General features: G+C 39.7%; 1 protein-coding gene across 3 annotated transcripts in view; it reads left to right on the forward strand.

Moving 5' to 3' along the window:
* MOB1B (MOB kinase activator 1B) overlaps positions 1 to 16,164 on the forward strand; it is an 80,671-nt gene that overhangs the window by 35,312 nt on the left and 29,195 nt on the right. For 2 of the 3 annotated variants that reach the window (XM_054485615.2, XM_063663747.1), the window contains exon 2: positions 11,243 to 11,354. The exons of the other annotated variant lie outside the window; for it this stretch is intronic. In XM_054485615.2, coding sequence (XP_054341590.1) covers positions 11,326 to 11,354 — 29 coding nt within the window. In that variant the 5' untranslated portion in view covers positions 11,243 to 11,325. The remainder of the gene's footprint in view (positions 1 to 11,242; positions 11,355 to 16,164) is intronic. 3 annotated transcript variants of the gene reach the window in all.

Consider the following 16,164-nt stretch of genomic DNA (forward strand, 5'->3'; position numbering starts at 1 on the left):
TGTTTTCTCTTTCATTCTTTTTATTTCTATGAGATTATGATTTAAAAAACTTCACTTTATTGTGACTTTGAGTAGGAAGTGGAGGCTAGTGTATGTTTTCAGCCCAACATCTTCAATAGTTTTCTTGTAAGTACTAATCCATTTTATTGTTATGTTCTGTTAAGCATTCGCAATTACGTTGTGTCTAAGTGAAAGGAAATTGTGTTATTGTGTTGAATCACTGCAGTGTATTAGTAGATATTCTTAAAATCCTTTTTTCAATGAATTTGATATTTCCTTTTTCCAACTTTGACTGTTCAGCAGCTCTCATTTTTGCAAGAAAACAGATGAATCCAAATTTGAACTGCAAGGGGCCAGGCTCAGTGGCTCATGCCTATTATCCCAGCACTTTGGGAGGTCGAGGTGGGTGGATCACTTGAGGTCAGGAGTTCAAGACCAGCCTGGCCAACGTGGCAAAACCCCATCTCTACTAAAAATACAAAATTATCCAGGCATGGTGGCGCACACCTGCAATCCCAGCTACTCGAGAGGCTGAGGCCGGGAGGATCTGTTGAACATGGTGAAACGGGAAAGGTTCCCTTGTCCCCCTTGAAGGGTGTGTGGTGGGGGCTGTGGCTCGCTTCTTTGGTACCCTGCTGCTCAAACCTCTACAGGGAGTGTGCAGTGCTGAAGCCCCAGTGTGCGTGTGTTACCTGGTACTCTTTTATTTTAGCCATCAGCTCATTGAGACCCCTTGCCTTACAAGGACAGACAGTTTTTTGTATCACGGAGTTCTTGTCTTGGTATACAGAAGAATTGGATCACAGGTGGACTTGGAGAAAGAATGCAAGGTTTTATTGAGTGGAAGTAGCTCTCAGAAGACGGAGGAGCCAGGGGGAGATGGTTTTCCCCTGGAGTCTGGCCACTTTGCGGCCCAGTGTCTCCTCTGACTGCCCTGGCCAGTCTCTGCATCTTTCCGTTGGTTTATGGCCCTGCCCAGTGCCGGCATCTGTTGGTTTGCTCTCCTGCTGGTGTGCTCCACTTGATGTCCTCTTGACGTCCAGCCGCTTGTGTCTTCCGCTGATGTGTTCCTCTGCACGTCCAGCCGCTTGTGTCTCTGCCTGTTAGGGTCTCGGGGGTTTTTATAGGCACAGGATGGGGCCATGGTGGGCCAGGGTGGTCTTGAGAAATGCAACATTTGGGCATAAAGGCAGGAGTGCCTGTCCTCACCTAGGTCCCATGGGCACAGGCCCAGCCCTCTCCAGAGACCCACCTTCCTCTGTCTACCCAGCACTTTTCTGCCTCCCTTCCTTACCACTAGGAGGTGGAGGTTGCAGTGAGCTAAGATCGTGCCACTGCACTCTAGCCTGGGCGAGGACAGAGCGAGACCCCATGTTGGAAAACAACACAAACCACCAAATTTGAACTGCAAGGAATATCTGTTATGTGTTTTCCTAGCTTCCCACAGTGCTTAACATGGTGGTGACTTGCCAGTATTAGGTATCCTAGAGGATTAAAGATGAATCTCTGTCCATGTATCAACATTGTTATCAGTTAAATGTCTCTAAAATCTGATTCCGAATGGGTGAACAATTTTCCTTTCGTTTTTGTTTTCAGGTTAATAATAAAAATAATATTAGGGCATTAAATATTAATTGGTGTTTTAATGTATCTCAGCTTTGAATTTAGGATTTGATTAACCAAATTTAACTATAGTATTTTGTCTTACTATAACTGCAGAAGTAGACATCTCTTGCCACATGTACATTGTCTGATTTTCTCTTTATTTGTATCTGGCTATCATATCTCTCTTGACTACTTTGGCTATTTCTTTTTTTTTTGTTTTCTTTTCTATGCCGTACACACACAGTAGTAGTAGCTGTTTCTTAACAGGTTAATTTGAATTTCAAGATGCCTTTTTAGACATGAAATATGTTCTCAGTACTATACTTTAATTTCTACTTACCTCTTTGTCACTTTTATCTGCTGCAACTTAAGAAATTTGTTTTATTTTATTTATTTATTTTTTTGAGACGGAGTCTTGCTCTGTTGCCCAGGCTGGAGTGCAATGTGGTGATCTCGGCTCACTGAAAGCTCCGCCTCCCACGTTCACGCCATTCTCCTGCCCCAGCCTCCCAAGTAGCTGGGACTACAGGTGCCCGTCACCACGCCTGCCTAATTTTTTGTATTTTTAGTAGAGACGGGGTTTCACTGTGTTGGCCAGGATGGTCTCGATCTCCTGACCTTGTGATCCGCCTGTCTCGGCCTCCCAAAGTGCTGGGGTTACAGGTGTGAGCCACCGTGCCCAGTCAAGAAATTTCTTCCTTCTTTCCCTTCTTCTGTTCCATCCTTCCTTGTGACATTTCTCTTTGGTATCTTTCTTTTCAGAGAAACTTTGGTATCTTTCTTTCCAGAGAAAATTAACATTCGAACATTCAAATGCTAATTTAATCTTTTAACGTAAAGCTAATTACTAAGATCACAAGCTTGGTATTTTTAATTTTATCATTATGGTAAAACTGGACTGAGATACTTCAATATCTGTCAGAAGAACAGATGATTTGATGTTAACCCTGTGTAAGAATTTTGTTTCTAGATTTCTTAAACCTCTTGATTAGAATGTTTTAATAGTTGTGAAAGGCTTTATTAAGTTTTATAATTTAATATTATTATCAATCTTAGCTCATATTTCAGATTATTCAGGTTATGCATCAGAAGTATGCTTTGGCAACTCTCATTTAAATCCTCAATGTCTTTGACGTTAATTACACATTGGTTAAAATTGACCTCCAAATCAAATCAGGAATGATTCTTATTTTATTAAAAACTAAAAATCCTAAGAAGCAAACACTCAAATCAGCTGCATTTGAAGTTAGATTTATAGGAGAAAATAGTTTATAACTTTTGTGTACATATTACCGATATCTTCTAGGTAATTAAAGTGGAATTGCCATTTAATAAGTAATTTCCTAGGATACTTTATCAGTTTTTATAGGCATTAGCATGGATTTCTTTATTTTTTTAAGAATGAATTTAATGCATTGAATTTCTCATAAATGCCATGGTTTTGAACTTTAACATAAATTATTTTATAAATATGATTAAAGCTTTCTGCTGGTCACTGTTTAATAGAAAAAGAATAAACCTAAACTGTAGTTTTTAATTGAAATAAAACTTGTACCTATCCTGAATGTATGTGTGTTTTATCTAAAAGATATGTGTATAGGATTAGAAATTAAATGTGAAGCTCATAGACATTTAAAGAGAAACTGATGTTTTTATGATAGCCTCAGGGAAAAGATACAGACTAGGGCAGGATTTCTGTATCTGGGTTTATGAACAGGTTTAAGCCCCTTCCTGAATTCCTGTATGCAAAATATTGTGTTTTTTGTCTGTAGAGAGAAGGTTCATATTGTCAGATTATTAAAGGCTCAAAATAAAGAACTGGAGGCAAAGAAGTCAGCAAAGAAAAAATTATTATATGAATGTTTAAGAGCATTGTGGCAGTATTTCCCTTTAATGTAGCTCAGAAATATGTCTCAGTGGGTTTGGGGAGTTCATTGCTAAGTTATTTTTATTTTATCGAGATATGATTTACAAAACATGAAGTGCTCAGCTCTTAAGCGTATAGTTAAACAAGTGTATGCTCTTTGTAAACCACACTGCTTTTAAAACCTGAAACATTTCCATCACCCTAGAAAGTACTTTACCTTTTAAAAATAAAACCATAGGGTCATTTCTGATGGTTTTTTTGACATAATATTGTATAAGCATGCACTCTCATTTCACATAGTTCTAGAGATTCCATTAGCTAAATGGGATGGTTCAGCTTTTATGGAAGAGGAGCAAGTAGTTTACTAGTTCCTGCTTTTTGCACTTGGTGCTAGTTTTGCCCATTGAACAGCACAGCTGTTATAACTGTGATGATCTTTGAGGTGAGCAAAGAACTGGGATGACATCCAGTATCTCAACACCTGGATCCTTAGCGAGATTAGCTCACATCATTTCTTATAGTTAATCATGTTTTCCACTTACCCCACAATGATGAATAATCATCTGACATAAAATAGTGAAAAAGCTTTGATAAACTTTTCTAAAGACAATAGTTCAAGGTATAGTAACTTTTTTAAAAAAATAAACAATCATTGATCATTTACTGCATTAGAAAGTAGCTTCTGAAAAAATACCCAAGTGAATAAGACATATGGGACCTGCTTCTAAATTGTACATGGTAATAGAAGAGACAGGAGTTAATGTACACTTCTCATAGTTTGGTAAATATAGTAATAGAAGACTATACATGTACCTAAATGGGTTTATATATTGATAATTGAGAGAATCAGTTATATCAAGCTATAACTTCTGATTTTCCTTCTGTAAGTAGCATTAATAAGCCTTCAAGTGGGTAGAGATCTAGATTTTTGGAGAAAATCTTTTTCAATCATAATAAAAAACAACATTTCCCTTTTTGAGAAAATGAAAAAATATATAAATACAAAATTTGATGTCAAAATGAATATTTAGAATGAAAAAAACACAGATCACAATTTTAATAACACTGACAAGGTTAGTTAACATCACAAACTATAGAAAAATAACATTTTTATGGCAACTGCTAGATATCTGTAATACTTTTTTTTTTTTTGAGACGGAGTCTTGCTCTGTCACCTAGGCGCAATCTTGGCTCATTTCAACCTCCATCTTCCAGGTTCAAGTGTTTCTCCTGCCCCAGCCTCCTGAGTAGCTAGGATTATAGGCACATGCCACCATGCCCGGCTAATTTTTGTATCTTTAGTGAAGACTGGGTTTCACCATGCTGGCCAGGCTGGTCTCAAACTCCTGACCTCAGGTGATCCTCGCGCCTTGGCCTCCCAAAGTGCTGGGATTATAGGCATGAGCCGCTGCACCCAGCCTCTAATACTTTTTTATTTAGATTTTTTTGACTGTATACTTTTTGACCACTTCTTCATATGTCAACAGTGTACTTTTTTCTCTACAATGACTGATCAAATTGTGTTTATTATTGATAGTTTAGAAAAGTTTGAGATTCACAACTCGTTTTATTGGTAGTGTCTGTAATATTTTAAGATTGTTGTCAAATTTGGGGCAGCTCCTTGTGTTAGGCTGTTCTTGCATTGCTATAAGGAAATACTTGAGACTGGGTAATTTATAAGAAAAGAGGTTTAATTGGCTCAGGTTCTGCAGGCTGTACAGGAAGTATCGTGACATCAGCTTCTGGGGAGGCCTCAGGAAGCTTACAATCATGGCAGAAGGCAAAAGGGAGAGCAGGCACGTCACATGGCAAAAGTAGGAGCAAGACAGTATGAGAGAGAGGAAGTAGAGAGGAGAGAGAGAAAGGGGGAGAGTAGGGGATGAGATGCCACAGACTTTTAAATGACCAGATCTCGAGAACTCATTCACTATCACATAGACATCACCAAGCCATGAGGGACCCACCCCCATGATCCAAACACCTACCAGCATTGGGGATTACAATTCAACATGAGATTTGGGTGGGGACAAATATCCAAACTGTCTCACCCTTGGTTTTATATGAATTGCAGTGTTTTTACATACTTCTGTGCCAATACCATATGGAGCTCATCTCTAGATGTCCCTGGTCCTCTGCCTTAGTGTTAATGATACCAGATAAGGCAGTGCATTGGGTGGTAGGAATATTCCTGGATGTCATTCCTGTACCCAGACTAGCAATTATCTAGTCATACATGGATGTGATTGCACACTACATATATCCTATGAAACCTAAATATATACCCAACTCAGCTTCCCCTTATTTCAGTGCCCAGAATATCAGATTACCCAAGGAGGAAGTATGATGAAGAGGGAGTCAGAAAGAGAAGTTAGAAGTCAGAACAGAAGTCTTTAACCAATTGTAGTTGGATTGCTTTCGTGATTTTTGTTAGGGCCCTTTCCAAGGCCCTGAATTTTAAACTGTCGTGGTAAATTCTATAGCCTCGTACTGTAATTTTGTGCTTGGATTCTGTTTGTTCAGTTGTGCTACTGAAATGTTAGTTAAAATACAAGATGCATATTATTCTGCATGCATACTCTGTACTATGCTACTTGAACCTATCATGATTAGGCCTATTTGTATAAGCTGAAGATATAAATTTTGACAGATGTCTAAAGTATTTGCTGTACTTTCAAATTTTTGTCCTGGAATTCTTTGTCAGTTTGCTCAACAAATACTGAAGCTCTATTCTGACCTAGGCCTTGTGATAGGTTCTGGAGATGCAGTGATGACTTAGAAACATTTCTTATTTTTTGAGAAACTCATGGTGCTGTGTAAAATAAACAATGATAGTATCCTGTCTGAACACAGAGAAGGCATCCTTAACCCGTCTTAGGATATCAGGGAAGCTTCCTGAGGAAAATTACCCCTGCACTGATTATCTAGGGATGACTAGACATTATTTGGTAAAAAAAAGAAAGTGCAGTTAAAATTGTATGATATAAGGAGAAGTAGGCACTACCCGATTTTAACTTTTTGTGGTGCTTTTTTTTTTTTTCCTATTGGGCTGGCTTCTGTATTATAAGAGTTTAATTTCAAAGCATTTAGACTACAAAACTTCTATGTCACTGATTGCATTGAATGCCTTTTGCAGGCAAATGCTTTGGCTAAGCTGGTTTTTGTTTGTTCTTTTTTTTTTTTGGCCAAAGTTTAAGTAGGGCAGGACTATAAAGGGGCCTAATATTGAAAATGAAATTTTGGTGTTAGGACTAGGAAATATTCCTCAATCAGTTACTTCTCTTGCACAGTTGGAATCCTTTAGATTTGTCATAGTGAATCAAATAAAGATGACAGATTGATCCTTTTCTTTAATATTGATAACAATGGCTCCTTGCAATAAGAATAAGATTTTTCTTCTTCTTCAACATCATTATTTGAGATAATAAACATTTATTACGCATTCCGTTATGTTTCAGCTTCTGTGTTAGGTATTGGGAATGCAAAGGTATCTAAGACAAGACTCATATCCCTCGTAACCCACAATCTAGTGAAAGAGAGGGAGAGGGAAAAAGAAATATAAACAAATCAGCAGGAGGAGGTCATATTTTAAGCTGACCCTTCATAGGTTAGTATGGCAAGGGGATAAAGTCAGAAAGGGTATTTTATTTATACACATATAAGTGCATGTAAATGTGCATATATATAGTCATTTTTTATTGAACATTTAAAAAATGCTAGTTCCTATTGTAAACCAAAAACTGACTGAGGCAGATCTCAATCAATTAGTGGTTTATTTTGCCAAGGTTGAGGATGTGCCTGGGAAAAAGAAACACAAGTCACAGTAGGATCTGTGACCTGTGCTTTTTCCAAAGAGGGTTTTGGGAACTTCAATATTTAAAGGGGAAAGAGCAAACAGAAGGGGAAGGAAAAAAAAGGAGGGAGGGTAGGCAGTGAGGCAAGTGGTTACATTCTTGTGAGGCTCTGATTAGCCAGCCAACTTTCTCTTAAGCCTAGTGAGTTTGGGGTTCCAAGATTATATTTTTCTTTCACATTATATTGAGCGTTTGCTCTGTGACTGCTGCCTTAAAACTAGGGTGCTTCAAATGTATTTACTCATCTATCATAACAGTCCTGCAAAATTGGTGATGTCATTCTCAGTTTCTTCATTTTAAACTTAGGGAAGTTCTTAGCCAGTACGTTAGAAAGACAGGATCTGAAACTGGCCGTGAAATATCAGACAAATTACACAATTTCCCTAAGCTTAAAACTAAAAAATTGGGGATGCTATCACCAGTTTTGCAGGAGTCCCTGACAAGTGAGTCGTAGACTCTGAAAAGGCAGGATCAAGACACTGGGTCTTCTTATTGTTGATTTTTGTTTTTCTTTTTAGAATCAGGGTCTCACTCTGTCACTCAGGTTGGAGTGCAGTTGCATGATCACAGCCTACTACAGCCTTGAACTCCTGGGCTCAGGTGATCTCCCACCTCAGCCTCCTGAGTAGCTAGGACTACAGACATCGCATCTCTGGCTAGTTGGCTAGGTTTTTTTTCCCCCCCAGAGATGGAGTCTTACTATGTTGCTCAGGCTCTTAATGTTGAATTTTAACAACTCTTTGTATATTTTGGATATAAGTCCTTAACTATGTATGTGATCTGCAAAGATTTGCTGCTAGTTGGTGGCTTGATATTTGACCTTCTTTACAGTGTCTTTCATAGAGCAGAATTTTATTTATTTATTTATTTTGAGGCAGGGTCTCACTCTGTTGCCTATGCTGGAGTGCAGTGGCACAATCTTGGCTCACTGCAGCCTCAACACCCCCAGGCTCCCACCTCAGCCTCCTGAGTGGCTGGGGCAGCAGGTGCGTGCCACCACACCCAGCTAATTTTTTGTAGAGATAGGGTTTCGACATATTGCCCAGGCTGGTCTTGAACTTCTGAGATGAAGTGATCTGCCTACCTTGGCCTCCCAAAGTGCTGGGATTACTGCCGTGCATCACTGTACCCAGCCACAGAGAAGAATATTAAACTTTAATAAAGTCTAATTTATTAGTATTTTCTTTCATAAGATGCTTTTTTATATCTAGAAACTCATCACCAAATTCAAGGTCACATAGATTTTCTTCTATGTTTTCTTCTAGAAGTTTTATAGTATTGTGTTGTAGTTTTAGGTCTATCATCTAATTCATGTTAAGTTTTGTGAAAGGTGTAAGATCTGTGTCTAGATTTATGTTTTTGCCTCTGGATGTCCCCGTGTCCCAAGTAGTAGAGAACTACCACTTGTTAAAGAGATCATCCTTTCCCCATTGAATTGCCTTCTTCTTTTGTCAGTATCAGTTGACTCTATTTGTATGGTCAACTGTTCACTTTTATAACGACAATTATATTTTTCTTTGTGCCTTAAAAAATGCTTAATTGAGACGTAGTCACATACCTTACAAATCTCCCGTTTAGAGTGCACTGTTTAATACAGTTTTTTAGTGACCATCACCACAGTCAATTATATTAAAAAGTCAACTTTTTAATCTTACCAGAATTCTTTAATTTTTCAATTCCCCTCACTGTGGTTAATATCTCTCGACTTGACACCACTTGCTTGCTTAAGGAGAACTTCAGCTTCTCCATCCTTACCTAATTGTTTCTTTTCATAATTGCCTGTTTTTTGAATATAATAGTGTCTCTGTTATTTCTAAACATATTGATTATATTTAGTATGTTCTTCTTGGTTTTCGTTAGCATTAGATATATTGTTGAGTAGTTCTTTCATGGTGTTGGTTTTCCTGGAATATTTAGTGTTTTGGGATTGTCTGCTCAACTTGAGTGTTTGAGGATATTGATTTGCTTCTTGGTGAATATACTGATTATGCGAGCATACCTCTGGTGACAGGAAGGAGTAGGAACTGCTGCCTAATGTATAGAGGTATGCCAGTAAGTTCTCTTTTGACTGCCAAGTTCCCCTGCCTGCTGGGATGGTGGTTAAAATCCCTCCCTCCACCATGCTCTGAGCTTCAGCTTAGGCTGTGCTTGCCTACTTCTCAGAAAAAGGCCACTCAGAAGGATATTGGATTCACTTGTGCAAAGACCCTGGGTCAAGTTCCCCTATAATCTTCTGGAGATCCCCTCAGGGTCCTCTCCCGTAGTCTAGATTCTGAGTTTGGAGCACAGTAGAATCACTCTTACCTTCATAGAGACCTCTACTGGGCATATCTATGCTAGGTTTTCTCAGACTTCTCAGTCACTATGTCTCATTAACTTTTTAATCTTATAAGAATTCCTCAGTTTCTGAACTGCAGATAGCAGATAGTGTTCTTTCTTTTTTTCCAGCCGAGTTAAGGATTTCTTACTCTCTTAACAGTAACAATAGTAGCAATACCACCTGCCACTAATAATAGTGATTTAAAAGGGATTATAGGCAGAAATTTAAGTAGATATGTCTGTTGAGACTGCTGTCTGTCTTGAAACAAGGTTATCTTTTCATTACTCATAGCTTTTAGCCTTTAGCTTTTAGTCTTATTATTTCTAGAACACATTCTATTTTGACAGCTTCTAACATTTTTTGCAGATGCATATCTGCCTTTCTGAAAGCGTGGATGAAAGCCAAATGGCAACATTTGGGGGAAATTGGTGTAGGGTGGAATTTTAATTTTCCTTACTGGCAGAATATGTGCTAAGTATTCATATAAATTAGAGACGGTATGAGGAGGGGAATTAGGTGGTTTGAAGATTAAGATGTATCTATTCCCAGCACTTTGGGAGGTGGAGATGGGGGGATCACTTGAGCCCAGGAGTTTGAGACTAGCCAGGGCAACAAAGTGAGACTTCCTCTCTACAAAAAAATACAACAACAAAATAATTAGCTGGACATGGTGGCATGAACCTGTGGTCCCAACTACTTGGGAGGCTGAGGTGGAAGGCTAAGGTAGAAAGATCGTTTGAGCTCAGGAAGTCGAGGCTGCAGTGAGCTGTGTTTGTGTCACTGCACTCCAGCCTAGGTGACAGAGTGAGCCCTGTCTTCAAAAAAATACATAAATAAAATTACAAAGGGGTGGAGACAAGGGAAAGGAAAAAAGAATGTTTTAAAAATAAGAAAAAAAAGGTGCCTATTAATAACTTTCTTGGTATAAATTAGCCTCGTGTTGTTCATGAATGACTTGATTAAAATGTGGTGAAAAAGGGAGAAAATTAGTAGAAATAATTGGGTAGAAGCTAAAGGTAAAGCATTGAGTAATGCTGGGTAGTGGGTAAAAGAATGGGGTTTACACCGAGTGCTGTGGCTGATGCCTGTAATCCCAGCACTTTGGGTGGCTGAGGCGGGCAGATCTCCTGAGGTCAGGAGTTTGAGACCAGCCTGGCCAACATGGTGAAACCCTGTCTCTACTAAAAATACAAAAATTAGCTGAGCGTGGTGGTGGGTGCCTGTAGTCCCAGCTACTCAGGAGGCTGAGGCAGGAGAATCGCTTGAACCCAGGAGGCGGATGAGCCTAGATTGGGTCACAGCCCTCCAGCCTGGGTGACAGAGCAAGTCTCTGTACCAAAAAAAAAAAAGTATGGTCTTTAGAGATTTCAATCCTGGATTTAAATTTTGGCTCCTTAATTTACCAATTTTATAATCTTGAGCAGAGTATGTAAGTACTTTAAATCCTTAGATTTGTCATCCATAAAATAAAGAAAAATAATAGCATGTATATCAGAGTTATGAGGATTAAATGAGATATATTGCATGTAAAATAGTTCCAAGTACAAAGCTTGCAGTAAATGTTAGTTAATATTAATCATCATTATTATCCTGATGTAGGAGTTCTCAGCCTGAAGTTGACTGGAACTATCAATTAACAAGTATTTATCGAATACCTGATCTGTAGTGTTGGACTTAGACCTATGGAAGGAGCTACTGATGTGAATGACAGGTTAGTACCTAGAGGCGGAGCAGAGAGAACTAATAGTAGTGAAGTTCTTAACATAAGTTTCAGTAGTAAGGTAGGTATTATTATCTCCATTTTGTAGGCGAGGAAGCTGAGACTCAGTAACAGTAACTTCTTCCAGACCGTTTCTGCCATTTAGCTAGCTGTGGTTAGACTAATAACTCACTTAACCTTGAAGAGATGGAGCTGTTGACACAAATACATGATTTGTAACACAAATCATTTATTTTACAATCATTTGTGTCACAAATAATTTGCTTTTAATTTTGAATAAATTTACATATTCTTCAGTGTCAATATATAGGTATCTGGTACAGAAAAAAAATAGGGATAATACAACAAAAACAAAAACTGTTAGGAACTGGGCCTCACAGCAGGAGGTGAGCAGCCAGCAAGCAAGCATTACCCCGCCAACCCCTGTGGAAAAGTTGTCTTCCGTGAAACTGGTCCCTAGTGCCAAAAAGGTTGGGAGCCACTGTTTTAGAGTCTCAAAGAGAAAATAAATGATATTGAAATTTGCAAAAGATAAATCAAATTGGAAGACTAAGAGATATGTATTCAGAGCTGTCCCTAGGACTGAGTTGTTTACTAGACAAATCACCCTGTCCTGCTCTAAAAATTGATTTGCCTTCAAATACGAGTAAGAATGGGAAAACAAATGTGAATATTGTGGATGTTTATTTGGAAAGCAGTGGAGTAATGCTATGAATTATTAATATGATACCTCTAATATGTAATACATCATTCACATTCTATTCAGAAAGCATTCCATAGTGGCTGAGCATAGTGGCTCACGCCTGTATTCCTAGCACTTTGGGAGGCCAAGATGAGGGGATTGCTTGAGCCTAGCAGTTCGAGACCAGCTTGGACAACAAAGTGAGACCTCATCTCTAATAAAAATACAAAAAATTAGCTGGGTGTGGTGGCGTAGTCACAGCTACTCAGGAGGCTGAGGTGGAAGGATCACTTGAGCCATTGATCATGCCCCTGCATTCCTGCCTGAGCAATAGGGCAAGACCCTGTCTCAGACAAACAAACAAACAAAAAAAACAAAGCACAACATTCTCCATAGTTATGATGCTGTGTTGGAAGCTGTACAAGAGAAATTAGCAATCTAATACCTGTCCTTTAAGACTGTCATACATTGTAGCTGCTCCCATACATTGTTAATGGGATTGTAAAAGGATACAATTTATTTGGGGAAAAAATAGGCGCTATATAAAATTTAAAAATGTAACCGCTCTTTAGAACAACAGTTCTAGGAATTTATCCTTCATATATGCGTACACACAAGGATGCTTACTGCAGTATTGTTTGTGGTAGCAGATGACTGGAGGAAACAATCAGAATGTTTTAAATAAAGGACTGATCAAACTATATTATGATATAATGTATATAAGGAAATACTATTTCAGTCTTTAGAAAGAATAAAGTAGATTTACTTGTATCTTAAATATAACAGTCTTCTGGATATGTTAAGTGAAAAACATTATTAAGTACACTACGCTACTGTGTACAAGCAAATAAAAACAGGCACAAAACTTTCTAACGCCTGTAATCCCAGCACTTTGGGAGGCCGAGGCGGGCGGATCACGAGGTCAGGAGATCAAGACCATCCTGGCTAAAATGGTGAAACCCTGTCTCTACCAAAAATACAAAAAATTAGGTGGCCATGGTGGCGTGTGCCTGTAGTCCCAGCTACTCGGGAGGCTGAGGCAGGAGAATGGCATGAACCCAGGAGGCGGAGCTTGCAGTGAGCTGAGATCGCGCCACTGCACTCCAGCCTGGGTGACAGAGCAAGATGCCGTCTCAAAAAAGAAAAAAAGGAAAACAAAAAAAAAACTTTCTAATGCTTATACCAGATACTAGAAACTGTAATTTCTCCTGAGGTAGGTGGGGTAAGAGGGCAGCATACTTTATGTTTTTGAAACTTTTTGTGAAGATTTGCATTCGTATGTTTTAAAATATGTGAGATGTATGCATTTGGGCATACAGTGTTGCTACAAGAGCTTGTACTCACCGATGAGGACTTCCGTGTACATGCTTGGGTATTTGTGCTTTTGAATTTGAAGACTCTGTCATTTGGTCTTTTTTTTTTTTTTTTTTTTTTTTGAGTTGAAGTCTCGCCCTGTCGCCCAGCCTGGAGTGAAGTGGTGCAATTTTGGCTCACTGCAACCTCCGCCTCCTGGGATCAGGCGATTCTCCTGCCTCAGCCTCCCGAGTAACTGGGATTACAGGCGTCTGCCACCATGCCAGCTAATTTTTGTGTTTTTAGCAGAGACGGGGTTTCACCATGTTGGCCAGGCTGGTCTTGAACTCCTGACCTTAAGTGATCTGCCCGCCTCAGCCTCCCAAAGTGCTGGGATTACAGGCATGAGCCACCTTGCCTGGCCTGTCAGTTGGTCTTTTGACCTGCGAATGAGGAGCATTATTGACCACCGCCATTCCGCGGTTGGGTGGATTGTGGTAGGAGAAGATTCAGGTAGCAGCTGAAGGAGAAAACCTAACAAAGATTTTAAAAAGAGTATTTTTAAAAAGTATTATGTGGTTAGAGTATTCTGCAGGAATAAAGCAGACGGGTTAGATAGAAGGAAAATTAGATGCAGGACTTGAAAACATAAATGTATCTGGAAATGAGGAACTGAGAAGAGAGTCAAGAGGCTGCAGGGAACTAAAAACATTTACAAACATCTAATCTCTAAATGATACACTTTCGTAAAAAGTCATTTTCCAGACTCTCAAAAAACAAAATAAAAAGTGGAAGCCCAGATGATAATTTGTGGTTTCTTAAGTAACATAAGAAGAAAATTGCAGGCTGGGCATGACGGCTCATGCCTGTCATTCCCAGCACTTTGGGAGGCTAAGGCGGGCAGATCACTTGAGTTCAGGAGTTCGAGACTAGCCTGAACAACATGGTGAAACCCTGTCTCTATTGAAGATACAAAAATTATCTGGGCATGGTGGCACATGTCTATAATCCCAGCTACTTGGGAGGCTGAGGCAGGAGAATTACTTGAACTTGGGAGGCGGAGGTTTCAATGAGCCAAGATTATGCCACTGCTCTCCAGCCTGGGTGACAGAGCAAGACTCTGTCTTAGAAAATAAAAGAAGAGAGTTGCAAAATGGGGAGTAGAACCTTGTTTTCCTGATTTCCAGTCTAACCCTAAGATTATTCCAAGATCGCCTGAACCTTTCAGCATAGCACCCCCCCCAAAAAAAGAAACCCAGAAATTTAAAAAATTTTCTTTTAAACTTGATGTATGACAGTTATTTCTTTCTGAACTAATTATCTTTTCCCCCATTCAGTCTTAAGGGATAGAATAGGATTTGGGGTTTTAGCATTGCACTACCATTTCTTTCTATGAGTCACTGTGGTTCAAGAAAAGAAAGGATAATGAAAATACTAAATGTTGCAAAAATCCTCTCATTTTGCCACTGTCCTATGATACAGGTAGTGTTCATGTTTTGTTATTTTTATTAGGCTTTCACTGCTAAAGAAAAAATAGGCTCTGGAAAGCTAGGTAATTTGCCTGAGATAATAGCTGATGTGTGTCAAAGTTGGCCTTCACAAAATTGAACTCAGATTTTATTTTTTCTTTTCTTTTCTTTTTTTTTTCTTTTGAGACGAGTCTTGCTGTGTCACCCAGGCTGGAGTGCAGTGGCGCAATCTCGGCTAACTGCAACCTCTGCCTCCCGGATTCAAGCAATTCTCCTGCCTCAGCCTCCTGAGTAGCTGGGATTACAGGCGTGCACCACCATGCCCAGCTAATTATTATGTTTTTAGTACAGATAGGGTTTTACCATGTTGGCCAGGCTGGTCTCCATCTCCTGACCTCATGATCTGCCCACCTCACCTCCCAAAGTGCTGGGATTACAGGCATGAGCCACTGTGCCCGGCCGATTTTCTTTTTCTGGAGACGGAGTCTCGCTCTGTCACCCAGGCTGGAGTGCAGTGGTGCGATCTGGGCATGGTGGCACATGTCTATAATCCTAGCTACTTGGGAGGCTGCAACCTCTGCCTCCCAGGTTCAAGCCATTCTCCTGCCTCAGCCTCCTCAGTAGCTGGGATTACAGGTGCACATCATGACACCCAGCTAATTTTTGTATTTTTAGTAGAGACGGGGTTTCATCATGTTGGCCAGGCTGGTCTCAAACTCCTGACCTCAAGTGGTCCGCCCGCCTCGGCCTCCCAAAGTGCTGGGATTACAGGCGTGAGCCACCATGCCTGGCCTAGATTTTATTTTTTCTACCAAAGTATAAAGTTCTGGGAGGAGCGTTGATCAAGAAAACATTGGAAGCCTAAAACGTTGGGGCAGAGTGGTTTGATTAGTAGATGACTCTGGGGGAGGTGAGGCTTGGACTTACCTGAGTGCAGACACAGCTGAGGTCCTTGTAGTTCTCATGTACTCTTGCCAGCCATTTTCAGAGCTGCTTGTCACATCTTCAGTTGCTGCAGCCATCTCAGCCGTGTGCTAATTAAAGGAAATATACTTAACACTTTGTCTGAAGATTTGCACCACATTAGTCATAGGAGACCTCTTTTCCTAATTAATCACACATAAATTAGTAAAATGCCTTTTTTGTAAAATATGTTTGTGAAGTATGTGTCTTTTTTTTTTTTTGGAGACGGTGTCTTGCTTTGTCACCCAGGCTGGAGTGCAATGGCGTGATCTCGGCTCACTGCAATGTCCGCCTCCTGGGTTCAAGCGATTCTCCTGCCTCAGCCTCCAGAGTAGCTGGGATTATAGGTGCGCACCACCATGCCCGGCTAATTTTTGTATTTTTAGTAGAGACG

This window comes from Pongo pygmaeus, chromosome 3, assembly GCF_028885625.2.
Source record: "Pongo pygmaeus isolate AG05252 chromosome 3, NHGRI_mPonPyg2-v2.0_pri, whole genome shotgun sequence".
NCBI classification, from domain to species: Eukaryota; Metazoa; Chordata; class Mammalia; order Primates; family Hominidae; genus Pongo; species Pongo pygmaeus.